Raw genomic sequence first — 21,459 nt, forward strand, 5'->3', positions numbered from 1 at the left:
CACTTCTGAGGATCTTGTCCACATCATCGGTACTTACCAACTCAAACTGATCCAGTTTAATAGAGTCCACGGAGGCTCTGGATGCCTCTACCCTAGGTTCTGCTCTAATGCCGGCGTTAAGACCTTCGCTTAACCGAGAGGTTTTATCCGCGAAGAAGTTGTTAAATTGGTCACAGCAGGCCTTAGAAGGTTCAAGGATCTGGTTTGGGGCGGGAGGGAGCTGAGTTAGCTCCCTGACCACCCTGAACAACTCTGCTGGACGCGACTCCGCGGACGCGACACGAGCACCATAGAACGAGTTCTTAGCTGCTCGTATCGCCTCTCCGTAGTCCTTCAAGAGGCGGTCTAGGAGAGCCTTGTCGACTAAGCGTAGGTGTTTCCGCCAGCGGTGCTCTAGCCGTCGCAGGACCCACTTCCTTGCCCGGAGGTCTTCCGTATACCAGGGCTTACATTTGGAAGCGGGCCTGAGAGGGCGCTTGGGAGCGATGCTGTGTATAGCCCTAGAGAGACCGGTATTCCAGATACCAGTCAGGGCATCAACAGAGTCGCCGTCACTTCCAACCATGTATCCCTCTAAGGCTTCCTGGAACCTTTTGGGTTCCATCAGCCTTCGAGGGTGGACCATCCTAATAGGTCCACCACCCCCGGGGGGGATCTGGGTAGAGGCCTTGATTTTTGCCTCCACGAGGAAATGATCCGTCCATGACAGGGGGGAAATATTAGTTATTTCCGCCCACGGATTTTCCGCATCCGAACAAAAGACCATATCAAGTGTATTACCCGCAAAATGCGTTGGACCCGAAATCAGCTGGGACAGGTCCATGGCCGCCATGGTATCCATGAATTCCCGAGCCGCACCGGATGGAACATAGCTGGCCATGAGGGCGATGTTGAAGTCACCCAGGACAAGTAGCCTGGGCGTCTCCAGCATCAGCTCCGCGACCAGCTGTGTCAGCTCGTTAAGGGAGTCCGCTAGTGCACGGGGTGGCCGATACACCAACAGAATCCCTAGACTGTCCTTAGCCTTTAGGGTCAGGTAAATACACTCGATAAAGGACGTCTGTCGGATGTGGTTCCTGGTGAGAGACAAGGTGTTCCTATGTAACCTGGGCTGGTCCTTCACCGAGAACCCAGCAGGGAGGGCCTGTGCCCACACAGCATCCCCCTCAGGCCCAAGCCAGGTCTCGGTAATGCAAGCCAGGTCGCAATTAGTGTCCTCCAGCAGATCATGGAGGATGTGGGACTTGTTGTTAATCAACCTGGCATTGCACAGGAGCAGCGACAGGGTTTGTGGCACGGTTGGAGTGACCCTCAGGTCCCTTTGGTTGGGAGGGGGACAGGAAGGAGAGATAGATATGACGCATCGATCCCGCCTTCCTCTGTAACGCAAGTCCCTTCTCCCACCGCCATATCTCCCCTTGCCCAGCACTACCTCAATGGGAGCTCCGCTCATGCCGATGTTATCTCCCTCCTCCCCAGCCCGCGCATCCCCCGCATCCATAACCTCCTCCCCCCCTTTCCCAGCAATTGAAAGAGCAGAGGTTAGCCACTTCAGGCATCCCCTGCTCTAAGGCTGACATCCGCACAGCCTCTTCTGGCTCTTGCGCCGCTAAAAATGCGCCGCTGCGCAGTTGCGCAGCTGGAGTCCTGCACACAGTCCGTGGGCGGCCTCCCTGGGGCGGTGCGCAGATGCGCACCTCCGACACCCCAGAGAGAGCCGCCCGGCAGCAGCAGCGTGGCCCCTGGCCCAAAGTCCGGCACGAGAGGGAGGCGTGGTGAAGGAGGAGTCCAGGCAGCTGGTTTTCAGCGTGTCGCTGCCACCGACACACCCCTCGCTCCACCTTCCCCCCAGGTGTCCCCAGTCTGGTCCTCCGGAGCCGCCTCGGAGCCACAGCAAACAACAAACAGGAGTCCTGCACACAGTCCGTGGGCGGCCTCCCTGGGGCGGTGTGCAGATGCGCACCTCTGACACCCCAGAGAGAGCCGCCCGGCAGCAGCAGCGTGGCCCCTGGCCCAAAGTCCGGCAGGAGAGGGAGGCGTGGTGAAGGAGGAGTCCAGGCAGCTGGTTTTCAGCGTGTCGCTGCCACCGACACGCCCCTCGCTCCACCTTCCCCCCAGGTGTCCCCAGTCTGGTCCTCCGGAGCCGCCTCGGAGCCGCAGCAAAAAACAAACAGGAGTCCTGCGCACAGTCCGTGGGCGGCCTCCCTGGGACGGTGCGCAGATGAGAGAGAGAGAGATAAGCAAGCAGGCAGGCAAGCAAGCAAGCCAAGATTAGAGAACGAGTTGGGATAAATGCAGTGATGTTTTTTTTAATTTTTATTTGATGTGCATTGGAAGAGGGGTGGTCTTATATGGCAAGTATATCCCAAACTCTATATTTTAACTGGAAAAGTTGGGGGTCGTCTTATACGCCCAGTCGTCTTATACACCGGAAAATACGGTATTTACAATGAGGAAAAAGTCTCCAAAACTGCACAGAGGTTCTTCATTAGGTATAGACTGTAGATAGCTTAAGGAATTCAGTTTGTATTCTATAATAGACTGATTTGATCAATATATCCTAGGCTAATGTTAAGATCAACATCTAGTTACCATTACTATTTTGTACAACTAACAATAAATATGAGATGGATGAAGGCTGTTATTGAAAATCTTCTCCGTCTTTTTTTTGGAGGGTAGGTAATAATTACCTTTTAGCAGCCTGGCAGCCAGCAGCACTATATACACATTCAAAATCAAGCCATGGAATCCAAATGGAATAATGATGTACCATTTCTCCTGCCAAGGACATCACTTTTTCTTGGTTTTGTTATTGCACAATGTGTCTCAGAAGGATATTCTGAATGCTTGTGTGGGGACAGTCTGACTTTGTAGACACTTCAAATGACAACATGGTATTTAAAATAAAAAAAATCATTTGAAAATGTAGCCTCCAGACAAGTTCCTCTTACTATAAAGAAAATTTCCAGGTCCTTTAAAAACACAGCAAAGACATTATTTAAAATATATGTAAGTATCAACAGATGCAGAAAGGAGATGCACTGGGAAGAGACTGGTACATTTACAACCAACTCAAGAAATAATTTCCTTCTTAAAAATCTAGGTTAGTATTGTTAACATTCCTCAAAAAGAGACAAAAACAAGACGTTAACAAGAAAATACATGTACATGGATGCTCATTAAGTCAACCCAGTAAAGGATCTATTGAGATAGTGTTAACTCATAGGTCAGGTATAGTTTAAAGAAAATACCACAAAAATAAATTACATGGAGAACAGGTAATGAGTTATGGCACAGATCCGTCTCCATTCCACTCAGGATGTGTATAATCCTTGTAAGGCAGTGAACAGATAAGGCAAAACAACCTCATATTAGCTAAACACATTTATTTCAGTTCAGCTGCAGTTTGATGGAATTGGCTAATCTTTGATTATATGAAGATGTTTCAGAATAAAGTTTAATTTCCTGTATTTGTAGAGTGTTGTCAAAAGCATGCTTTTTATTATTATTAAGCAGCTAGAGATGGTCCAATAAAGGATATAATATATACAAAGCATTAACTCCTTGGTAATTAAATAGAAAACATGGCATATAGCCCTAGAATTATATACTTTCTGTTTTCTAAAGAAAATATACTGTCATCTTGATGGAAGAGAACACAAACCCAGTTGCTTAGCCATTTAAAGATAAATCACACCTGCACTCTGAGATATAAGTACTACTTGTAGCAGAGCACACATTCCATCATATTTTACAATGGACTGTTCTAATACTGAAAGCCAAGGGGACTACTTGAGGTACTGTCATTGATTCCTTACACTTCTAGTTTGATTATTCAAAATACCAGGTGATTCAAAGAGAATGGTGTGCAAAAGTAAAATAGTTCTTATTTGATTTTGTGCCATTCTTTTAATGCAGTTCAATTAGCTTTCCCTCAATAACAACTGGATCTGTCTGCATCATTTTGTTTTTTACTAGTTGTGTAATCTTTCCTTTGTTTTCACTAATTGCTGTTAGCTCTCCTCAGATTCCTCAACAAAAGGTGGCTCATAATTGTTTTAGTTAAACAGATAAATAATGGTGTTGCAACAGAAGAACACAGGATCATTGTCACAGGAACTCAGGAGGCTGCCTTAAACTCAAACCATTGAGTCACCTAGTCCAGTATTGCTTCAGACAAGATTTTGCATTAGCCTTACCTGGAGGCTGTGCCTGTCTGAAACAAGAAAGCACTCTTTAAGAGATAGGACAATGAAATGAAGAGATAGCAATCCATGTTACTCAGGCTGCTTTATCTTAAAAAGGCATAAGAAACTAAAAAGTACCCAAGACCAGGCAAAAATAAAATAAAAACAAGCAATTCATCTGTGAGGTATACAGTATGTGGAGAAATACAGTCTTCTCTAAATCCATCTTTATGGTAAAAAGTAACCATCTAATGGACAAGGCTAGACTTCATCAATTTAGTATTCATCATCATTAACAATGATTAATTCATTTGCTGTTACGCCATCATTACAGTAGCACCCTAGATATTCTACAATTATTTTAGTCATTAGTGTATGTCATTATTTCAAAGCATTAAGACAGTTTTAGTGAAAAAGCTCTTTGACTAAAGCTCTAATCTATTCCCTTCTCTCCCCCTCTCCATTTCTCTCTCTCTTCAATTCGTAGTTAGCTGCCTTATCTGAAACTTTCTCTAATATATGCCTTCAACTGCTTACGAGCATGATATTTTCAGGTCCTGCAATGTCCTTTCCTTAGGTCAACCCAACATTATAATAAGAAGAATATTGGTATAAGATGCTTCTATAAATATTGTCACTGAACTTCTTTTTTTTTAATTGCTGGAAAATGGACATGAACATAGATTACTCATGGTTTCTAGAATAGCAGGGAAACTAAATTAGTGTAATCTCAAATTAGGATGAGATGGAAGGACATTAAGAGGGTTTCTTCCCAAGTCTAAACCCTGTTCCTAAGTCTTGCATAACATGTAGTCTCATGGTGTAATTATATACAGACTTTTCTGAAAGTATGCTTCACTGAATTCAATAAGGCTTACTTCTGAGTTTGCGTGCATAGGATTGTACTGCATATTGGCTGTTGTAAACAATTTATTTCCAATTTATTTCCAATTGTAATTTTCAATTTGTAAGTAATTATCATTAAGAAAAATGAGATTATTGCTATGTAAATATGACTGTGACACATGTTGTGAACTTGTACAACAGGGGAGGGAAACATATTACCCTCTGAATGTTGTGTTTATGTGTTTTTTTTAAAAAAAATAGTTAGTTTACTTGAACAAGCATAACCACACGGAATGATAAATATTCCACGATATGATAAACATTTATATTCCAAAAATCAACAGCTACACCAAGCTATAATCAATTTTCCAATACCATTTAATATTTTTTTCTTTCCTTTCATGCCAATGAAAAATATAGAATCTGTAGTTTCCAAAACATAAAATATCAGAGTTTATGCAACAAATACTTCCAGTACTTATGCTGAAATCTCAGTGCTCTCAGGATAACAATTGCATTTTTTTTACAAAAACAATGAATGGCTGCCATATCTAAATAAATATATATCTGTTTATCCCTCAGCCTCCTCTGCTGATTAGATATGGCCATTTATGATGCTGATTTCTAAAAGTTTATAGTAACAATAATCTACTATCACTGTTAATATGTTAGGAAGTGATTCCAACTATGAGGTTCAATATCAGCTCCATGCACTCTCTTATTTTTGAGCAATACAGGCACATTTGAATCAAAGTTCCTCTCTCTTTGCATCTTTTCCAGCAGGAAGAAGATGTTTTTATTAATTAATGACAGCTGAGAGAAGGTAAAATGTCATTCCCATACTGTTTTTTATATATCTTATTTCAAAGAGGCTGAAGTAGCTTTAAAAGAAGAAACGACCCAAATATTGTTCCAATTTCTATGCGAGACAGAAGTATCTAGTTTTGTTCCCCAAGCAGTTCAAACTCTTTGTCAGGCTTTATATTGATCCTCAAGAAGAAGATTATATGTATTTTGTGATACTAAACCCCTCATTATAGTTGTTGAAGCAACAACAGTAATCCTCACACAAGGTACTGGTTCTTGGGGTGTCACTTAATATATATTGTTATTTTTACAATACTATGAGCTTGAAGCATTCTAAAGCCTTTTCCATATCACTCAGAACAGGATGTATCTGATAATTAACATAATTCCTCTTTTTTAGAAAAAGGGAAAAAAGATTGTAGTTAACATTCTGGATTTGAAAAATGTGTGTCAGTTCATATTCTGTTAACCAAAAAACACATGTTGGAGTTGGTATTGGAGATATCCTGTGTTGCTGGACTTCAATCCATATCAACCACAGCCAACATGTCCAACGGCCAGGAATGATTTCAGCTAGTTGTGGGCTCCCCAAAATCAAGGCACTAAAGTTAAACTATGGCTAGATCTCCCTAGCATGTCCACTCAAAGGAAGAAATACTCTTAAATCCTATTGATTTCAGTGATTTCATGTTGCCCTTAGCTGCCTTATATACACTGTCCCACAGATGGAATAGAGTGTGTCCTCCTATGCAGAGACTGACCAGGCTCACATCTACTCAGCTTTAGCAAAGCTGCTGTATTACATACTTCAAGAAAATGTCCCAGCAGTGTTATAGCTGGCTGAATCATGTCTGAAATAGTTTTAAGGTAAAAAAATTATTGATTATAGGGAAAATAAATGGAAGTAATGTTATTGTTGCTATAATTGTGTATACAATATACTGCTATAGATGAAACCAATTAACATGGACACACAAGCACATATACAATTTCAGTCTGAGTTCCTTAGCCTTTTGTTAGATCAGTCCCACAGCTACCATTTCCTTTAAATGTGTATCTACATATAGCTACCTCAGTCACACTTCCATATACCAGATGTGTCATTAACCGTTTCTGAAAAATTGGTTTTAAAAATAGAATAAAATCACCCACCGTGAGAATATCATGGAGTAAGTCAGCACTAACAGATGGTGTTTATTTTGTCTATGCTTGTGTTAAAAATTGCCACCTATTCCATCAAACTGAGTTCCTTTAAGCTTCAAGCTATATGTAAAAAGGGCCATACAAAATGCTATTTTTTAAAAATCAGCTGTCAACAAGTTCCTTAAAATATGAACACTTATTTTCTAGGACATGATGCAATACACCCAAGATAGGTTTGTATAAATTTCACACACTGGAGTATTTTGCCAGAAGCTCCGTCTTGCAATAAGCAATCTGTGTTTCCCCACAGTTTGCAAATGTGTTATGTGGATACTAGTGTTCTGAACACACAAATTCCATAACAAATATTAAATCTGCCCTGCAGGTTTCTACCATCAGACACAGTTGTCAGTTTTGTTTCTGCTAGTATCTAATCTGCAATTAGTTCTTTTATTCAAAAATACATTTCATTCTCCCAAATTATATTTTGATTTGCTAACCACACATATTTTGTAATGTAGTTTACATGCTCTTGTAGATGATTCATGTAACAAAGCAGCATGTTGTAAGAAAAGTAATTGTTAAATTTAAAACTGGCAGTGTAGAAATCAATGCAAAAACCCACGGGACATGAGTACTATTTTGCTTACCTATTTCATATGAGTATTTTTGACTTTTGAAATCTATAACATGCAGGAAGTCAATATGAATAAGTATTTGAAACCCACAGGGAAAGAACCAAGTTGATCAAATTGATCATAGCGGTAACAACAGTCGAACTGCAATAAGGAGGAAAAGTATCTTGTTTATTGAAACATAATTTTCTATGGCAGTAAACATAACAGCTGTTTGTGAAGATTGTGGCATGTGACTTTTCAGGGTTTATTTTAAGATTAGTGTCAGAGATATTAGGGATCTAAATGTATGGACCAGTACATGAAAATTAATTTGCTATTTCTTCTGGTGGGGGGAAATTAAAATTGCTTGTGAGTGCCTAATTAATATTTCTCAATCTCTGAATCTCTGAAGATGCCCGCCACAGATGCTGGCAAAACGTCAGAAAGAAACTCTGCTAGAACATGGCCACATAGTCCGAAAAACCCACAAAAAAACTCACAAATGGCATTGGAGATGATGTGAAAGTTCCTGCAAGGAAACGAGTGGTCAACAGAAATTGCTGCTGACCCATCCTGAAGTGCCATTCTGCATGTATTAGACATTTTTGTATCCAATCAAATGGCAGCTCAGTTTTTAAATTCCTCAGAGAAGAAAAATAATGAATAAAGAGCCTTAAAAGTATAGTCTTATACACGTCCACTCAGATGTAAGTCCTACTGAGTCCACTGAAACTTCCACTTGAGTATATGCATATGACTACTTTTATAATAGGTCTGTACTTCTAGAAGGATACACACAGATGCCAAACACAACACTGCCCTGTGTGTCTTACACAAAAAACCACTGTTTCTACTTAAACGAACCTCCCATCTGCATAGACCTTCCTTCTATGACATCTTAAGAAAATAAGATGCAGACCTGTGACTCTAATAGTGTCACTTTTCTCTGCTGCATGATTTCTCCCCCTTTTTATTAGTATTATTAAAAAGAAGAATTTTTTAAACAAGAAATTAGAACAAACACATTATAAAAGGCAAACAAATGTAGGCATACGATGTGGCTACAGAAACAGCAGATTGCTTCTGTCTGTGTCAGCTAAACATGGAACACATCAGGCAAACACGTTGCTTGATGAAGAAAATAGTGTTCTCCGAAAGCTAGTATGATTAGCACTTTCTGGTTGGTCCAGATTGCCACAGTGGTTACCTCAACACATTTTATGGTCAGCACAGCTACCCCTCCATACTTTTAGGCATGTCATTTTTCAATTTGGTTACTCCAGAGTTGCAACACAGAGAGTGGATGAAGTCCACATTTTCCTTTTGAAGCTTTTTTTCCTTTTTTAATTGATAGTACTGGCAAGAAATGTCACAGAAAATATGGCAGGCACAAGCTGGTTATTGAGAGTTCTGCAGAATGTGATTCTGAAATGCACAGGAGAAATCCATGGCCAGTGGCACTGGGTGATAATGAGTGGTCTACAGCATCTGCATTAAAAGAATATTTTTCTTTTACATCAGATTTTCTTAAACAGGTACTACCGAAATGTTTTAGATTATAATTTCTGCCAGTTAAAATGGCCAGTGGTGAGGAAACTCGAAAGCTCAAAATGTAGTGATGGGCAATGCTATTGTGCACTATGGAGACCAAATAAGAAATGCATCAAAGACGGTTTGTATAATACAGTTCACCAGCCATGTCTTTTAGCTGCCATGTTTTTGAGAGTTCGACTCCCCATTTCTTTCTGGATGTGCAATAAAAGAGAGGGTGCTTCCAGGCTTCCTGAGAAGTTCTGTCAAGCTTGGCTGATCACATGTTCTGCCAATCTATCATTTCATCATATCGTTATCTAATTCATGCTATCGTGAATGTCTGTCTTTCCCCTACTAATTGGTATCCTTGTATATACCCCGCCATCTATAAGTTGGCTTCAATTTGTACAAAAATACAATGAAAAAATACACATAAGGAAATAATGTCTGCCCCCTACAACTACACACAACAGCATTCAGACCAAGCACTGTATATACTCGTGCACTGACCTAAAAAACCTGAGTCAACTTATAAACGGATTAATACAGTAGTAGGCAGGATCCTGGGTCCTCTTCCCCAGCCTGGCTGTCTCCTAAAGGGACAACCAGGCTGGGGAAAGGCTTGGGGCTCCCTTCCTCTTCTACAATCCGGGTGTCTCCTGAAGTGACAGCCGGGCTGCAAAGGAGTAGGAAGAGTGAGCACTTACCTCCAAAGTTTCTTCCCCAGCTTGGCTGTCTCCTAGAGGCACAGCTGAGCTGCAGATAGGGAGGAAGGGTACTGAAACCCAAATTTTACCCTCAATTTATCCATGGCTCATCTCAAAATCCTTGTGATGACCCATGGATAAATTGTCGATGTCGACTATACATTATACGATATGCATGTGGCATGAAACTCTCTGGTACTATCATTACAGTAGAGGAGACTGTAGCGTTCTAGATGTCACTAAATAACCAATTTAACCTGCATGACCAATGGATGATGGATGCTACAGTCCAATTTATAGGAAAAGTTCATAATTCCTGGATTACAGTTTCTGCATCTGTCAAAATTTCTTAATCAATTTAACCCCATGTGAATATTCACTCCAGTGTCAATGTGACAATATTTTTCTTCTTCATACACAGGGGTGGAAATGTATGGCCTTCCAAGTAATGTTGGAGTATAACTGCCCTTTTTCTTCCTTCACCATTAGTGTCACTGACTATGGATAAGAGGAATTGCAGTTCACCATTACATGAAAGGCCCCAAGTTGTCCATCCCATTCTAAGCAGATGGATCACAAACTTTTTCCTTCTTCTACTGTAGAATATAATGGAATAATATGTTATCTTCATATCACTGTTATTATCCCTGTGGTATAGTTTTTAAGAGTTTCAAGTCATGACTGGGAACACCCATGTTCAAATCTCCACAATAGGGGTGACTTGTCACTATATTTGATCCTCATCTTTCTCTTGCAGCTGATTTAAGGATTGCATGGATGTATTACATGTGTGTGGATCCATGTATATTCTATGTATACTCTGGTCAAAATAGGGATATACTAACAAGCAAGCAAGTAAACAAACTCAGCATCTCAATATGTCAAACAGTAGCGTGTGGCATTTTATATAGAAAAAAGGATGGGTCCCTATCCTACAGTAGTAGTATTCTATATGTCAATAGGAGAAGATAAAGGAAGGTAGGGGACGAGAGAAGAATGGTAACAAAGGTTAATGTGAAGAGGTAGAATTATTCCATTTCAGTTTTGGGATAGAGAAAAAAGGACCTAATTTTTAACACATCTGTCAGTGTTTCTGTTCAAGTGCAAATGACCTGCAGGCTGTAAGGCCATTTACAGCCTAAGGTCTGATAAACAGTCTGTGAATCACCAGGATAACACAGAATAAAGGGGGCAGTCCAATGAGGCACACAATGTTAGACAGGGATAGGGGAGAACCTGATTCAACAGTTCAATGACTTCCAAAAAGTACAGCAAGTAATTTTGGGTATTACAACAGTTTTCAGCTTCACTGGTTACAGAAGTGCAGAAATAAATGAGATTAGAATTGAAAAGTCCTCTGTGTAGTGAGTGGTTCAAATAGCAAACATAATTAACCATGTATGAACCCTGTTCAGGTACTCATGCGATGAGAGATAGAGAATGTAAACTTTGCTACACATCTTGAGCCACCATCCTCATTGCTTTCCATGACGTAGAGTTCAATGTCTGCAGCAGGGAGCCTTCTCTCCTTGCGGCAGGGAGCCCACAGGATTTGGATTCTTGATTTTTCCCCAGAGGTGCAGAGAAGCTTCTCTGCTGTGAGAGACATTTGCATTCCATGCATGGAGGGCAGTAATGTGGGGTCCTGGGGCCAGTGAACTCATCCTCACTGCTCCTAAGCACATGAATAATTTGAGCTCCTGAACAAAGTATGCATAACAACTAGTGCCCATGCTGCCCTTTTAGTATGTTCAAAGCACTACTTCTCTGTGTTATTTTTCACATCAGTCCACTATAATTATCTCTATAACACAGATGCAGAGATGAGGCTGAGAGATACTGGCATATTGAAGACCACCTACTGACTTTATGGCTGAGAAAGATTTGAATAAGGGGGCTTTCTATGCTATACACTCGCTCTCCAAATAGCTTTTATAGAAGATCATCCCTACTGGCATTAAACTAAGGCTTAATTAATATTAACCTTTTAATTTGCTTTTATGGTATCTTATTGGAACATTTTGACTGGTTTTCACAATATCTTCAGGAATTCAGATATTGTTGTTGTTGTTTAAAAAAACTATTAAAAGAAAATTGTGAAATATTCAAAGCAGCTTTAATTTCCAGACCTTGGAAGTCATCAGCATGACAGAAAAGCTTTCCTTTCTGGCTAGGAGCAAGACCTCAGTGAAGGGAGCGGGGAATGTACAGGTGGCGTGTCTGTAAGACAGGCAGTTCTGTGCCATTTAAAGCATGTGTGAAATTTATAAAAAGACAATCTCTAGGTGCAAAATTCTTACTGGAATACAAACAAAATCTGCACAGCATTTTTAAAGCAATCTCACACAACAAAACCATATATGTATTTCAAATAGGAGAACCCACAGGGATGGGAAAGCTTTTTGGTGAAAAATTCATAAGGCTTTAAAAAACACACCCATATAAAATGGGCCTAAAAGAACTGATGTGATTGCTTGTGGTGATGATGCTATGGTATCCTTAAATGGGCAGCTGAGTCTGAGTGGCCTCAGATATTCCTCTAAATGTCATCGTGAATCACTGGATGTTCATCTGTAAGTTAAATACATTTAAGGTTCTGGGGTGGAGGAAGAGTCCTCTCTCCACCGTGAACACCCATATGGGCAGCTGACAGAAGGCAGTGTTGGTTTCTCCCATTCCCACATTATTCTGAAGGCTAGCACAATTGTCATAGAACTCTTTATCCAATGTGAGAAATTCAGATCAAGCTCTTTCTTGCTGCTCTGCACATTTAAAATACACATATCAGCAGGGATAACAGTGAAGCAGCACAGCAATTATGATTTGGAATAATTGATTTGGGTCCTGAGTTTTTCTTGTGCTGGCAATGGTAAGACCATCCCATGAGAAGATACTCCTATCATCAAGAGTGGGAGGCACGTTTCTCTCATCCCCCTTCGCCTGCTGTCCCTTGTATCTCCTGAAAATTTGTTTCATACAGTTGGGAGACCCTCCAGAATGTAGGGAGACTGCAGAGGGCAGGGGAAATAACTGGAAATTGCCTTTGTAACCTCCAACAGATGGATTTTCCACTGGATCTAAAACCTTCCATGAAGAGTAAGATACCACCCATTTGTGGAAAGCACATTTAAGACTCAAGCCTTTAACTTCTGTGAAAGAATAGGTCATTCCATGCGTTATGGAAAAATACTGCAACCATTATATAGATGCATCCTCAGACAGATGACAAAGACTGGTGCCATCTGTCTTTTGGCAGTACCAAAATGCATGATCTGGTTATAATTCTTTCAGTGGATTACTAGTACTGAAAAGTTGATACTAATGCCAGCTCTTGCACCTGTGTCGTTTTATATATAGTATTTTGTTATTCTGTTGGACAATACTCAGCCTTTACATTACTACACTGAAGTAGTATAGATAGCCATGGTTCACATAAGTAATTACTAATTCCTCTTTAAAGAGCTTATCTTTGAATGGAATGAATATGCACATGTTCCAGTTGCAGAAAAACAAATTCTACAGGAAAATATTATCACATGTTAATTTTTTCCCATCGCAAATGATGTTATTCTGTTTAGATTAGAATAATGTGTGAACTAGATCAGTAACAGCCATTTCTCAAGTTCTTTGCAACCAGAACAAACAGAGAACTCAGGATCCCCACTAAGTGATACTATGCACCCGAGTGATTCAAAATAGAAGCAAACATTTCAAGAAGAAATTACTCTTAGCACTTAGAGAACTAACCCATAGTTTTTTGCTAAATACAGCTGAAGTCTGTTAACATCCATTGAACAGTTATCCTACAAAAATGGGCAATGGGAGCAAGTATTCTCATAGTAATATCAGACTTTGTGATGCTATTATTGCAAATTTACCTAAGACTGTAAGAAACAGAACACATGAAATACTTTTCTTGGGAGAAAAAGGTGCTACAATCCTTACACTGCACTAAGATTGAATGTTTGAACATTCCCATGTGCCATTAACTTCCTACACAAACTGGGGAAAGGACTAGTTATCTTGGAAGCTAAGCAAGACGAGCCCTGGTTAGTACTTGGATGGGAGACTGAAATGAATATATTTCAGATGGCTATATTTCAGAGGAAATGGCTATATTTCAGAGGAAGGAACTGGCAAAACCACCTCTGAGTACTTCTTGCCTAAGAAAACCCTATGGAATTCATGGGCTTGCCATAAGCCCCAAGGCCACTTGAAGGCACATAGATGCATACAGTCTAGGTCCCTTTCAAGCAAAGGCAGAGAACATGCCATAGGAAAGAACATTCTATCTGCATTCAAAAATGGCACACTAGGCCACAGAACTATGGAAGTTCAGCAGACAGCATTAGCCCCTAGTGAAATTCCAAATGATTCTAGGGGGTATGGTGGCATTTTCACAATGCTTTGTTTAGAAGCACTGAGCATAAACTGCATAAACTGGCCCGAGGCGTTTACAAAGTGGAAATGCACCCAGGGTCCGCCAGCAGACGTTTTGAAGCATTTGGAGCAAAAACATTTTTGTTTTTGTTTTAGGAATTTTTTTGCAAAAATTGATTTTGACCCTCCGGGACACCAAACGTGGTAGAACTGCCCCACACAGCTGCTTGAGTGCAGAAAAGTGTGCCCTGGAAGGGGGGGGGGGTTTGAAAAAAATTGAAAATTATTTTTTGGCCATCAAGGGAGGCAGGGAGGCACAAAAATGGCCCTGGATTGAATGCAAACCACAGGGCAACTTTGCCCACCCTGTGCTATTAGCATGCCATGAAAACAATCCTAGGACCATAGCATGTTCCTCAAGGTATCTGCACTACAAAGTTATAGCAGTCTGAAACTACTTTAACTGCCATGGTTCTATCCTAAGAGCTCCGTATATTTGTGGTTTTGTGGGGTAATAACTGTAGCTCCTCCAGCACAATTCTAAGGTCAATGTCTGGCAAATGTTGGCCACAGAGTTGCACTGGAGGACCTAGAGATTGCTAGAGAGATGTTTTCTCAGGTAAAAACAGTATTTTTGTTATCTGCGGTTTTCCCACATTCACGGGGGTCCTCTGCCCCTAACCCCAGAAAATGTGGAGAGACGAGTGTATTCATTGTTGGATTTGGGTGTTGTTGTTTTTTTAAAGATTTACCAGTTTATTTGTCCTTTGAGCATTTAAATTCATTCTTGGGGAATGTATATTTCAGAGGTCATGATTACACAGCAAGGGGGATGAGGAACTGGGAAGTTTCCCTTACCCCATGTTCTGCATGTAATTATCTGTTTGGCTGCTGCACATGTTGGTTTCTGCAAGCCTTTGGTTTCATCCAGCAAAGGGTCTTCTTATCTTCTCATGACTGGCTATAGCATATGCTCCAGTATTTCACAGATGAAAGCAGAGCCATGCATGGTCAAGGAATGTCATTCTGGTCAAGATGGCAAAAGTGATTAATGATGAAAACACTTAAGCTGGGAGGAGCTGCAATAGTTTGCTTTTGCCTGAGCCTACCAGGAAGGGCAAAATCCCCATCCCTTCATCTCCTCTCCTCTCCTTTCCTGTTGAGTTAACAAATTAGTTTTGCACTTTGGACTGAAGCTTCAGCAATTAAGCTGAGGACAAAAGAGGAAGAGAAAAAAACTGGGACCTTCCAAAGCAGCTGAAATAATGAGAAAACATATTAATCCAGACTATCCTTGCTAAATCAGGTCAGTTGGAAAGTATGCCGTAGCACAGTTACAGAACACATCTCTCAGGTGTGATATAGGTCCAAACCACACTGCAGAAATAATCCAGTTTGAGACCACTTTAACTGTCCTGGCTCAGTTCTAGGAAATCCTGGGAATTGTAGTTTTGTGAGCTTTTCCTGTCAGAGAGGTCTGGTGCCATAATAAACTACAGTTCCCAGGATTTCCTAGCACTGAGCCAACACTGTTAAAGTGGTCTCAAACTGGATTATTTCTGCAGTGTGTTTTGGACCATAGCCTGAACTAAAATAATTTGAGATCAGCTCTTTCACCCCCTTCACAGTGAAACATGTAAGATCTAAGTTCACTAGCTCTAGGAAAACTGATTTTTCCAAAATTGAGCATACCTCCCCAAAAAAGTCACAAAATTTTACTTATTTCTTGTTATTGTGTTCTTTCTTTTTCTTAACCTTCAAAGGCAGTTCTTACAGGTAACAGTATTCAGGTCTCCAAAATGTAACCCAAAACTCATTTAGATGATAACCAGTACCTGAGACCGGGTCGTTTTTGTTACTGGAATAATTTAAAACAGCTCTTTTGAAGATGCCTTTGAAACATTTCTTCTCAAAGGCATACAAACAGGATTTAATTCTTGAAATATTTTCTGAGTAAATGAATCAAGCTACCTACCAGATTCTTTGGCTTTCCTGAGAAATCAACATACTAAATTATTGATGACAGTAGCAGTAGATTGCAAAGGGGATCACTTGTTATAGCTATCATTATTATTGTTGGTTCAATATTTTATGCAATAACCTTCTGCTTATTTGTTTTTATTTTAACCTTTTTTTCATCCAGTGCCTAATGCAATTGTAATTTTGCCACCAGTACATGACATGTTCCACTAGATACATTGTTTTGTCAGAATGTTTTGTAATGGCTGTTGTCCCACAGACAAATAAAAATTATCTTTGTCATACTAAATTTCATATACACATTTGTTTTTAAAAATCTGAAAGGTTTACCTATAGAGAAACATGTTATGGTCCTAGGAATTCAAAGTGTGAGTACTGGGGCAAATACAGAAAACAAATGCTGTATTTTGATCCTCTAAAGACTGGCAACAGAATCAATAACTATATTATTTAAGGTGGATAAAATGGAACTAATCATTTTTCATACTTTCATTTGAAACACTTGGAAAATTTCTGTATGTTTTAGTAGCACTTCCCAAACCTCCCACACTTTCAACACTACATCTTTACAGTGGGATTTCAATGCTATCCATAAATCAATCCATTTCAAGAAAGAAGCAATTATCTAAACAGAAAACACTGATTTACAACACACACTTACACACACACACAATGAACATGTCATACTAATTTACTTGGATGAATCACAACTGGAAACACACAGCTAACAATGCTGTGGATATAGTTATAGGGAACACAAGGAGAAGCGAGATGAAAACCTTACGTATTAGCGAGTTCTTTGTTTCAGCCAGCTGCTGCCAGCCAGTCTGTCTGTCTTTCAATGTCTCAGAAAGTTGAGTATGGAAATCTAAATAAAATAAAATACATACATTTTAGAGCCACCTCTTCATCAGCCTCCAGCGTCACTCACAAACATTTAACTGGCATGTTCAATAAACACCCCCCCCCCCGTCTTTTTCACCTTTTCCACCCACCCTGTGCCACCCAAGCATTTAGTGTAACATCAGTCAACATCCTAACTCAAAAACATACTACTGGATCTACCAAGCTCATTCTATATGTACTCTATGTGTATAACACCCATACCCACACCAATAGGGCTCAGGTGTTGTTATTCTTGAACAAGTATGTCATGTGAATATTGCAAATTAAGTGATGAATCTTGCCTTCAGTGTTAGATTTCTGCTGAATGTTATTTAAATGGGAAACCAAGTTATTTAGAATAAATATTAATAAATCCAGTATCATATTATAAGCGAATGTATAAGCAGTGGCAGTTATCAAAATAGTTATGTAGACCCTCTTGTGTGTATGTGTATGTGTGTGGAGGTACTTATTCAGAAAAATAATGATTACATTGAATCCTTCCAATGTGCCACAATTGTTGTTATTGTCATAATAATAGTTGTCTTCATTGTTATTGTCCTCATCATTTATACAGAGATTAAAAAATAAGTTTGTCATCCTGGAGAGAAGTAGCTAGTGGTGTTCCACAGGGCTCTGTCCTGGGCCCAGTACTGTTCAACATCTTTATCAATGACTTGGAGGAAAAAATTGGGGGAATACTTATCAAATTTGCAGATGACAACAAATTAGGAGGAATAGCTAATACTCCAGAGGGCAGGATCAAACTTCAGAATGACCTGAACAGACTAGAAAGCTGGGCCACAGCTAACAAAATGAACTTCAACAGGGAGAAATGTAAAGTACTGTACTTAGGGCGAAAAAATGAAATGCACAGATATAGGATGGGGGACACCTGGCTTAAGGAGACAACATGTGAAAGGGATCTAGGAGTCCAAGTAGACCACAAGTTGAACATGAGTCAACAGTGCGATGCGGCAGCTAACAAGGCCAATGCGATTTTAGGCTACATCAATAGAAGTATAGTGTCTAGATCAAGGGAAGTAATAGTGCCACTATATTCTGCTCTGGTCAGGCCCCACCTGGAATATTGTGTCCAGTTCTGGGCAACACAATTCAAAAAGGACATTGAGAAACTGGAGCGTGTCCAAAGGAGGGCGACTAAAATGGTGAAGGGTCTGGAAACCATGCCCTATGAGGAATGCCTTAGGGAGCTGGGGATGTTTAGCCTGGAGAAAAGAAGGTTAAGAGGTGATATGATAGCTCTGTTTAAATATTTGAAGGGATGTCATATTGAGGAGGGAGCAAGCTTGTTTTCTGCTGCTCCAGAGACTAGAACCCGGAGCAATGGATGCAAGCTGCAGGAAAAGAGATTCCACCTCAAGATTAGGAGGAACTTCCTGACAGTAAGGGCTGTTCGACAGTGGAACACACTTCCTCGGAGTGTAGTGGAGTCTCCCTCCTTGGAGGTTTTCAAACGGAGGCTGGATGGCCATCTGTCGGGGATGCTTTGATTTGGATTTCCTGCATGGCAGGGGGTTGGACTGGATGGCCCTTGTGGTCTCTTCCAACTCTATGATTCTATGATTCTATGATTCTATTCTATGTCCCTACTTAATGACTTAAAATTTAATTAAAGAAAAGAAAAAAGGATGGGTACAAAAGAGTGGAAAGAATTTTAGCACTGCTTTCTAACATTACCTAATTGTTCATAAAATGAGCTAATCAAAGTTTAAGGAAGATCATGGACTAGTCCCCTTGCTCTCCCATTTTTCATGTAAAAATTAGCACCTCAAACAATTATCTTTACACAACTACAAAATGAATTACATGTTATATAGTTACATGAAATATGACTTATGAATCCAAAAATTACAAGAAAGATCAGGAAGATATTATTCAAAAGACTGAAACGTTCATGACAAAATAATTTGCTTCTAAGAAATACATTTATAATTGTTCATATGGAATTATAACATGCAAGCTCACCATGATTGTTCTCCTATCATCCATTTGCCAGGGGAGCTGTCTCAGGACAGAACCCAGCTTCCCACTCCTGCTTCTCTACCTATTCCCCTAGGAGGGGTAACCAGGGATGTTGCATCAAGAAACAAGACCTGCCCCCAAGACAAATACCCTAAAAAACAAAAGGCTGGCTCTCCGGGGTTGTCCGCAAAAGGCTTGTGTTCTCCCCTAGCCTCACATTGTCCTGTTTGGATGATACAGGATCAGGCTGGATGTTAGCAGACCAGACACAGATTTGGTGGATCCCCATTAATGTGGGTCAAACTTACCTTCTGTTTGCCACAGTTTGCTATGGCAAATCCCACCTAATTAGATGCCCCACCCCCCGTGCTCGCCTTGTTACTTTCCCACTGCTGCTACAGAGAAGGCCCCCTTTGCCATATTGGATGCAGAAATGGAGCACTGGCCACAGGTGCCCTGTATCAATTTCAGATGTGGTGACAGTGGTATTTTAAGTAGTGGCAATGGGAGAGTAAGGTAAGAGGTGTGCTGCAGTACTGGGTCCATGGCATGGGGACGGACAGGCATGTGAACACCCACCTGTCTCCACACCAGCCTGATCTGAGCCTGTGCTTCAGCCCCTCAGACAAGACTTATGGCCCTCCAGACGTTGTTGGACTGCAGTGGTCAACCTTGACCACTGGACAGGTGGCTTGGGCTAGTGTGAGTTATAATACAGCAAGAGTGGGAGGCCACAGGTTTTCCCAACTGCTGCTTCAAGGATCCCCTTTTATGAATGCCCCCCTATCTTTGGTACACCATAGAAGAAGATCACACCACACAGTTGGGAAAGATGGCCAGGGAATCTCCTATCACTCTGTTTCTTAGTGGCTGAATGCCTGACTTCTTATATACTGCTAAGCATAAATTTCTTCTACAGTTTTCAGTTGTTTTTGTTCCTTCATAAAAGGTTACACATATACACATACACATATACACATATACACAGCTGTATTTCCAAGAAGGGAATGGAAAGCATGTTAAATTAGATAAAATACAGTGTGGATCACTGAGCACAGAACCCATGGAAAAAATATGAAATGAAAAGCAAAAATTCATTCATTCAGAGGACAAAGTGTATCGCCCTTCCAATCCATAGAGGAACTACATCTTGCCAAAGAAATAACAGGTTAAAGACTATACAATAAATCTCTGATTGAAGTGGAAAGGGATTTCCCATATCTAAATCATTCTCTCATATAATGAGCTTAAGTTGTCAAATGCCTACCACTCTGACAATGAAATGGGGCAGACTCAAAACAATGTTGTAGTCTGGTGTACAAGTTTGAGCACTGCACTAGGACTGTGGGAGCCCAGGGTTTAAATCAGGCATCGGCAACCCCCGGCCTGCGGGCCTGATGCGGCCCACAGAGGCAGCAAGACCGGCCCCAGCCCATTCCTGCCGCCGCCACCGCCGCCACCTCCTCCTCCCCAGGCCGCGCGGCCGTCCTCCTCCTCCACCATGCAGGGGAAGAAGAGGAGGGCCGTGCAGCCTGGGGCAGAGGAGGCAAAGGGGGAAGCCCCGCGCTGCCCTCCCTGCCTCCCCGCGGGCCCCTGCGCTGCCCTCCCTGCCTCCCAGCACCGCCCACCTCCTTCTCCTCTGCCTCCTCCGCCCCGCCCCCAGGCCGTGTGGTGCTGGCTGCTGCACGTGGCTGGCCTGGGAGAGAAATATGGCTGAGACGCTGGCGGAGGCCCACAGCGCTGCCCCCTTCTGTCCTCGCTGCAGCCCGAGGAGGATGCGCCCTTGAAGGAGGAGGAAACGAAGAGGAGGGAGATGAAGCCAAGCTCCAGCAACTTCTGGCATTGTTGTTGTTGTTGTGTGCCTTCAAGTCGTTTTGGACCAAGACTGGTGTTTCCTTGGTCCTCCTCTCGTCCTCCTCCTCTCCTTCTCTTCCTTTCTTCTTCTTTTCCTCCTCCTTTCTCCTTCGCCTTCCTCCTCCTGCTGCTCTCCCTCTCTTCCCTCCTCCTCCTCCCTCCCCTCCTGGTGTGAGTGTGTGTGGGTACTGAAGCATGGGGGGGCTTTCTAGGGCTTGCATTGGGTGGGTGCCGTTGGGCCCTGGCTAGAGGAGGAGGCCCAGAGCCCTCCCATCTGTTTCCCTCAAATCTCTCCATCATCCCCCAGGGATGAAAGGGCCCCTGCTCTCCTCCCTCCCCCACTTTGCCCCAAGGTGGCTCTGTCCAACAAGACCCCTGGGGAGGCTCTTCCCGAGGGTCGGGCACTTCCTTCAAGTCGTCTCATCATCAGGTGGTTTTAGTGGCAAGCTTTGTTCAGAAGGGGGTTGCCATTGCCTTCCTCTGAGGCTGAGAGTGTGTGACTTGGGGGTGTGTGAGTGTATGTGTGTGTCTGTG

The 21,459-nt window shown here is 41.6% G+C and overlaps 1 protein-coding gene across 7 annotated transcripts in view; it reads right to left on the reverse strand.

The window, feature by feature from the left end:
• TENM2 (teneurin transmembrane protein 2) overlaps positions 1-21,459 on the reverse strand; it is a 1,152,237-nt gene that overhangs the window by 556,041 nt on the left and 574,737 nt on the right. For all 7 annotated transcript variants that reach the window (XM_089531991.1, XM_089531984.1, XM_089531975.1 and 4 more), the window contains one exon: positions 16,985-17,068. In XM_089531991.1, the coding sequence (XP_089388117.1) occupies positions 16,985-17,068 (84 nt within the window). The remainder of the gene's footprint in view (positions 1-16,984; positions 17,069-21,459) is intronic.

Source organism: Sceloporus occidentalis, unplaced genomic scaffold (genome assembly GCF_023333645.1).
Source record: "Sceloporus occidentalis isolate IW3139 unplaced genomic scaffold, rSceOcc1.0.p SCAF_1, whole genome shotgun sequence".
Classification (NCBI taxonomy): domain Eukaryota; kingdom Metazoa; phylum Chordata; class Lepidosauria; order Squamata; family Phrynosomatidae; genus Sceloporus; species Sceloporus occidentalis.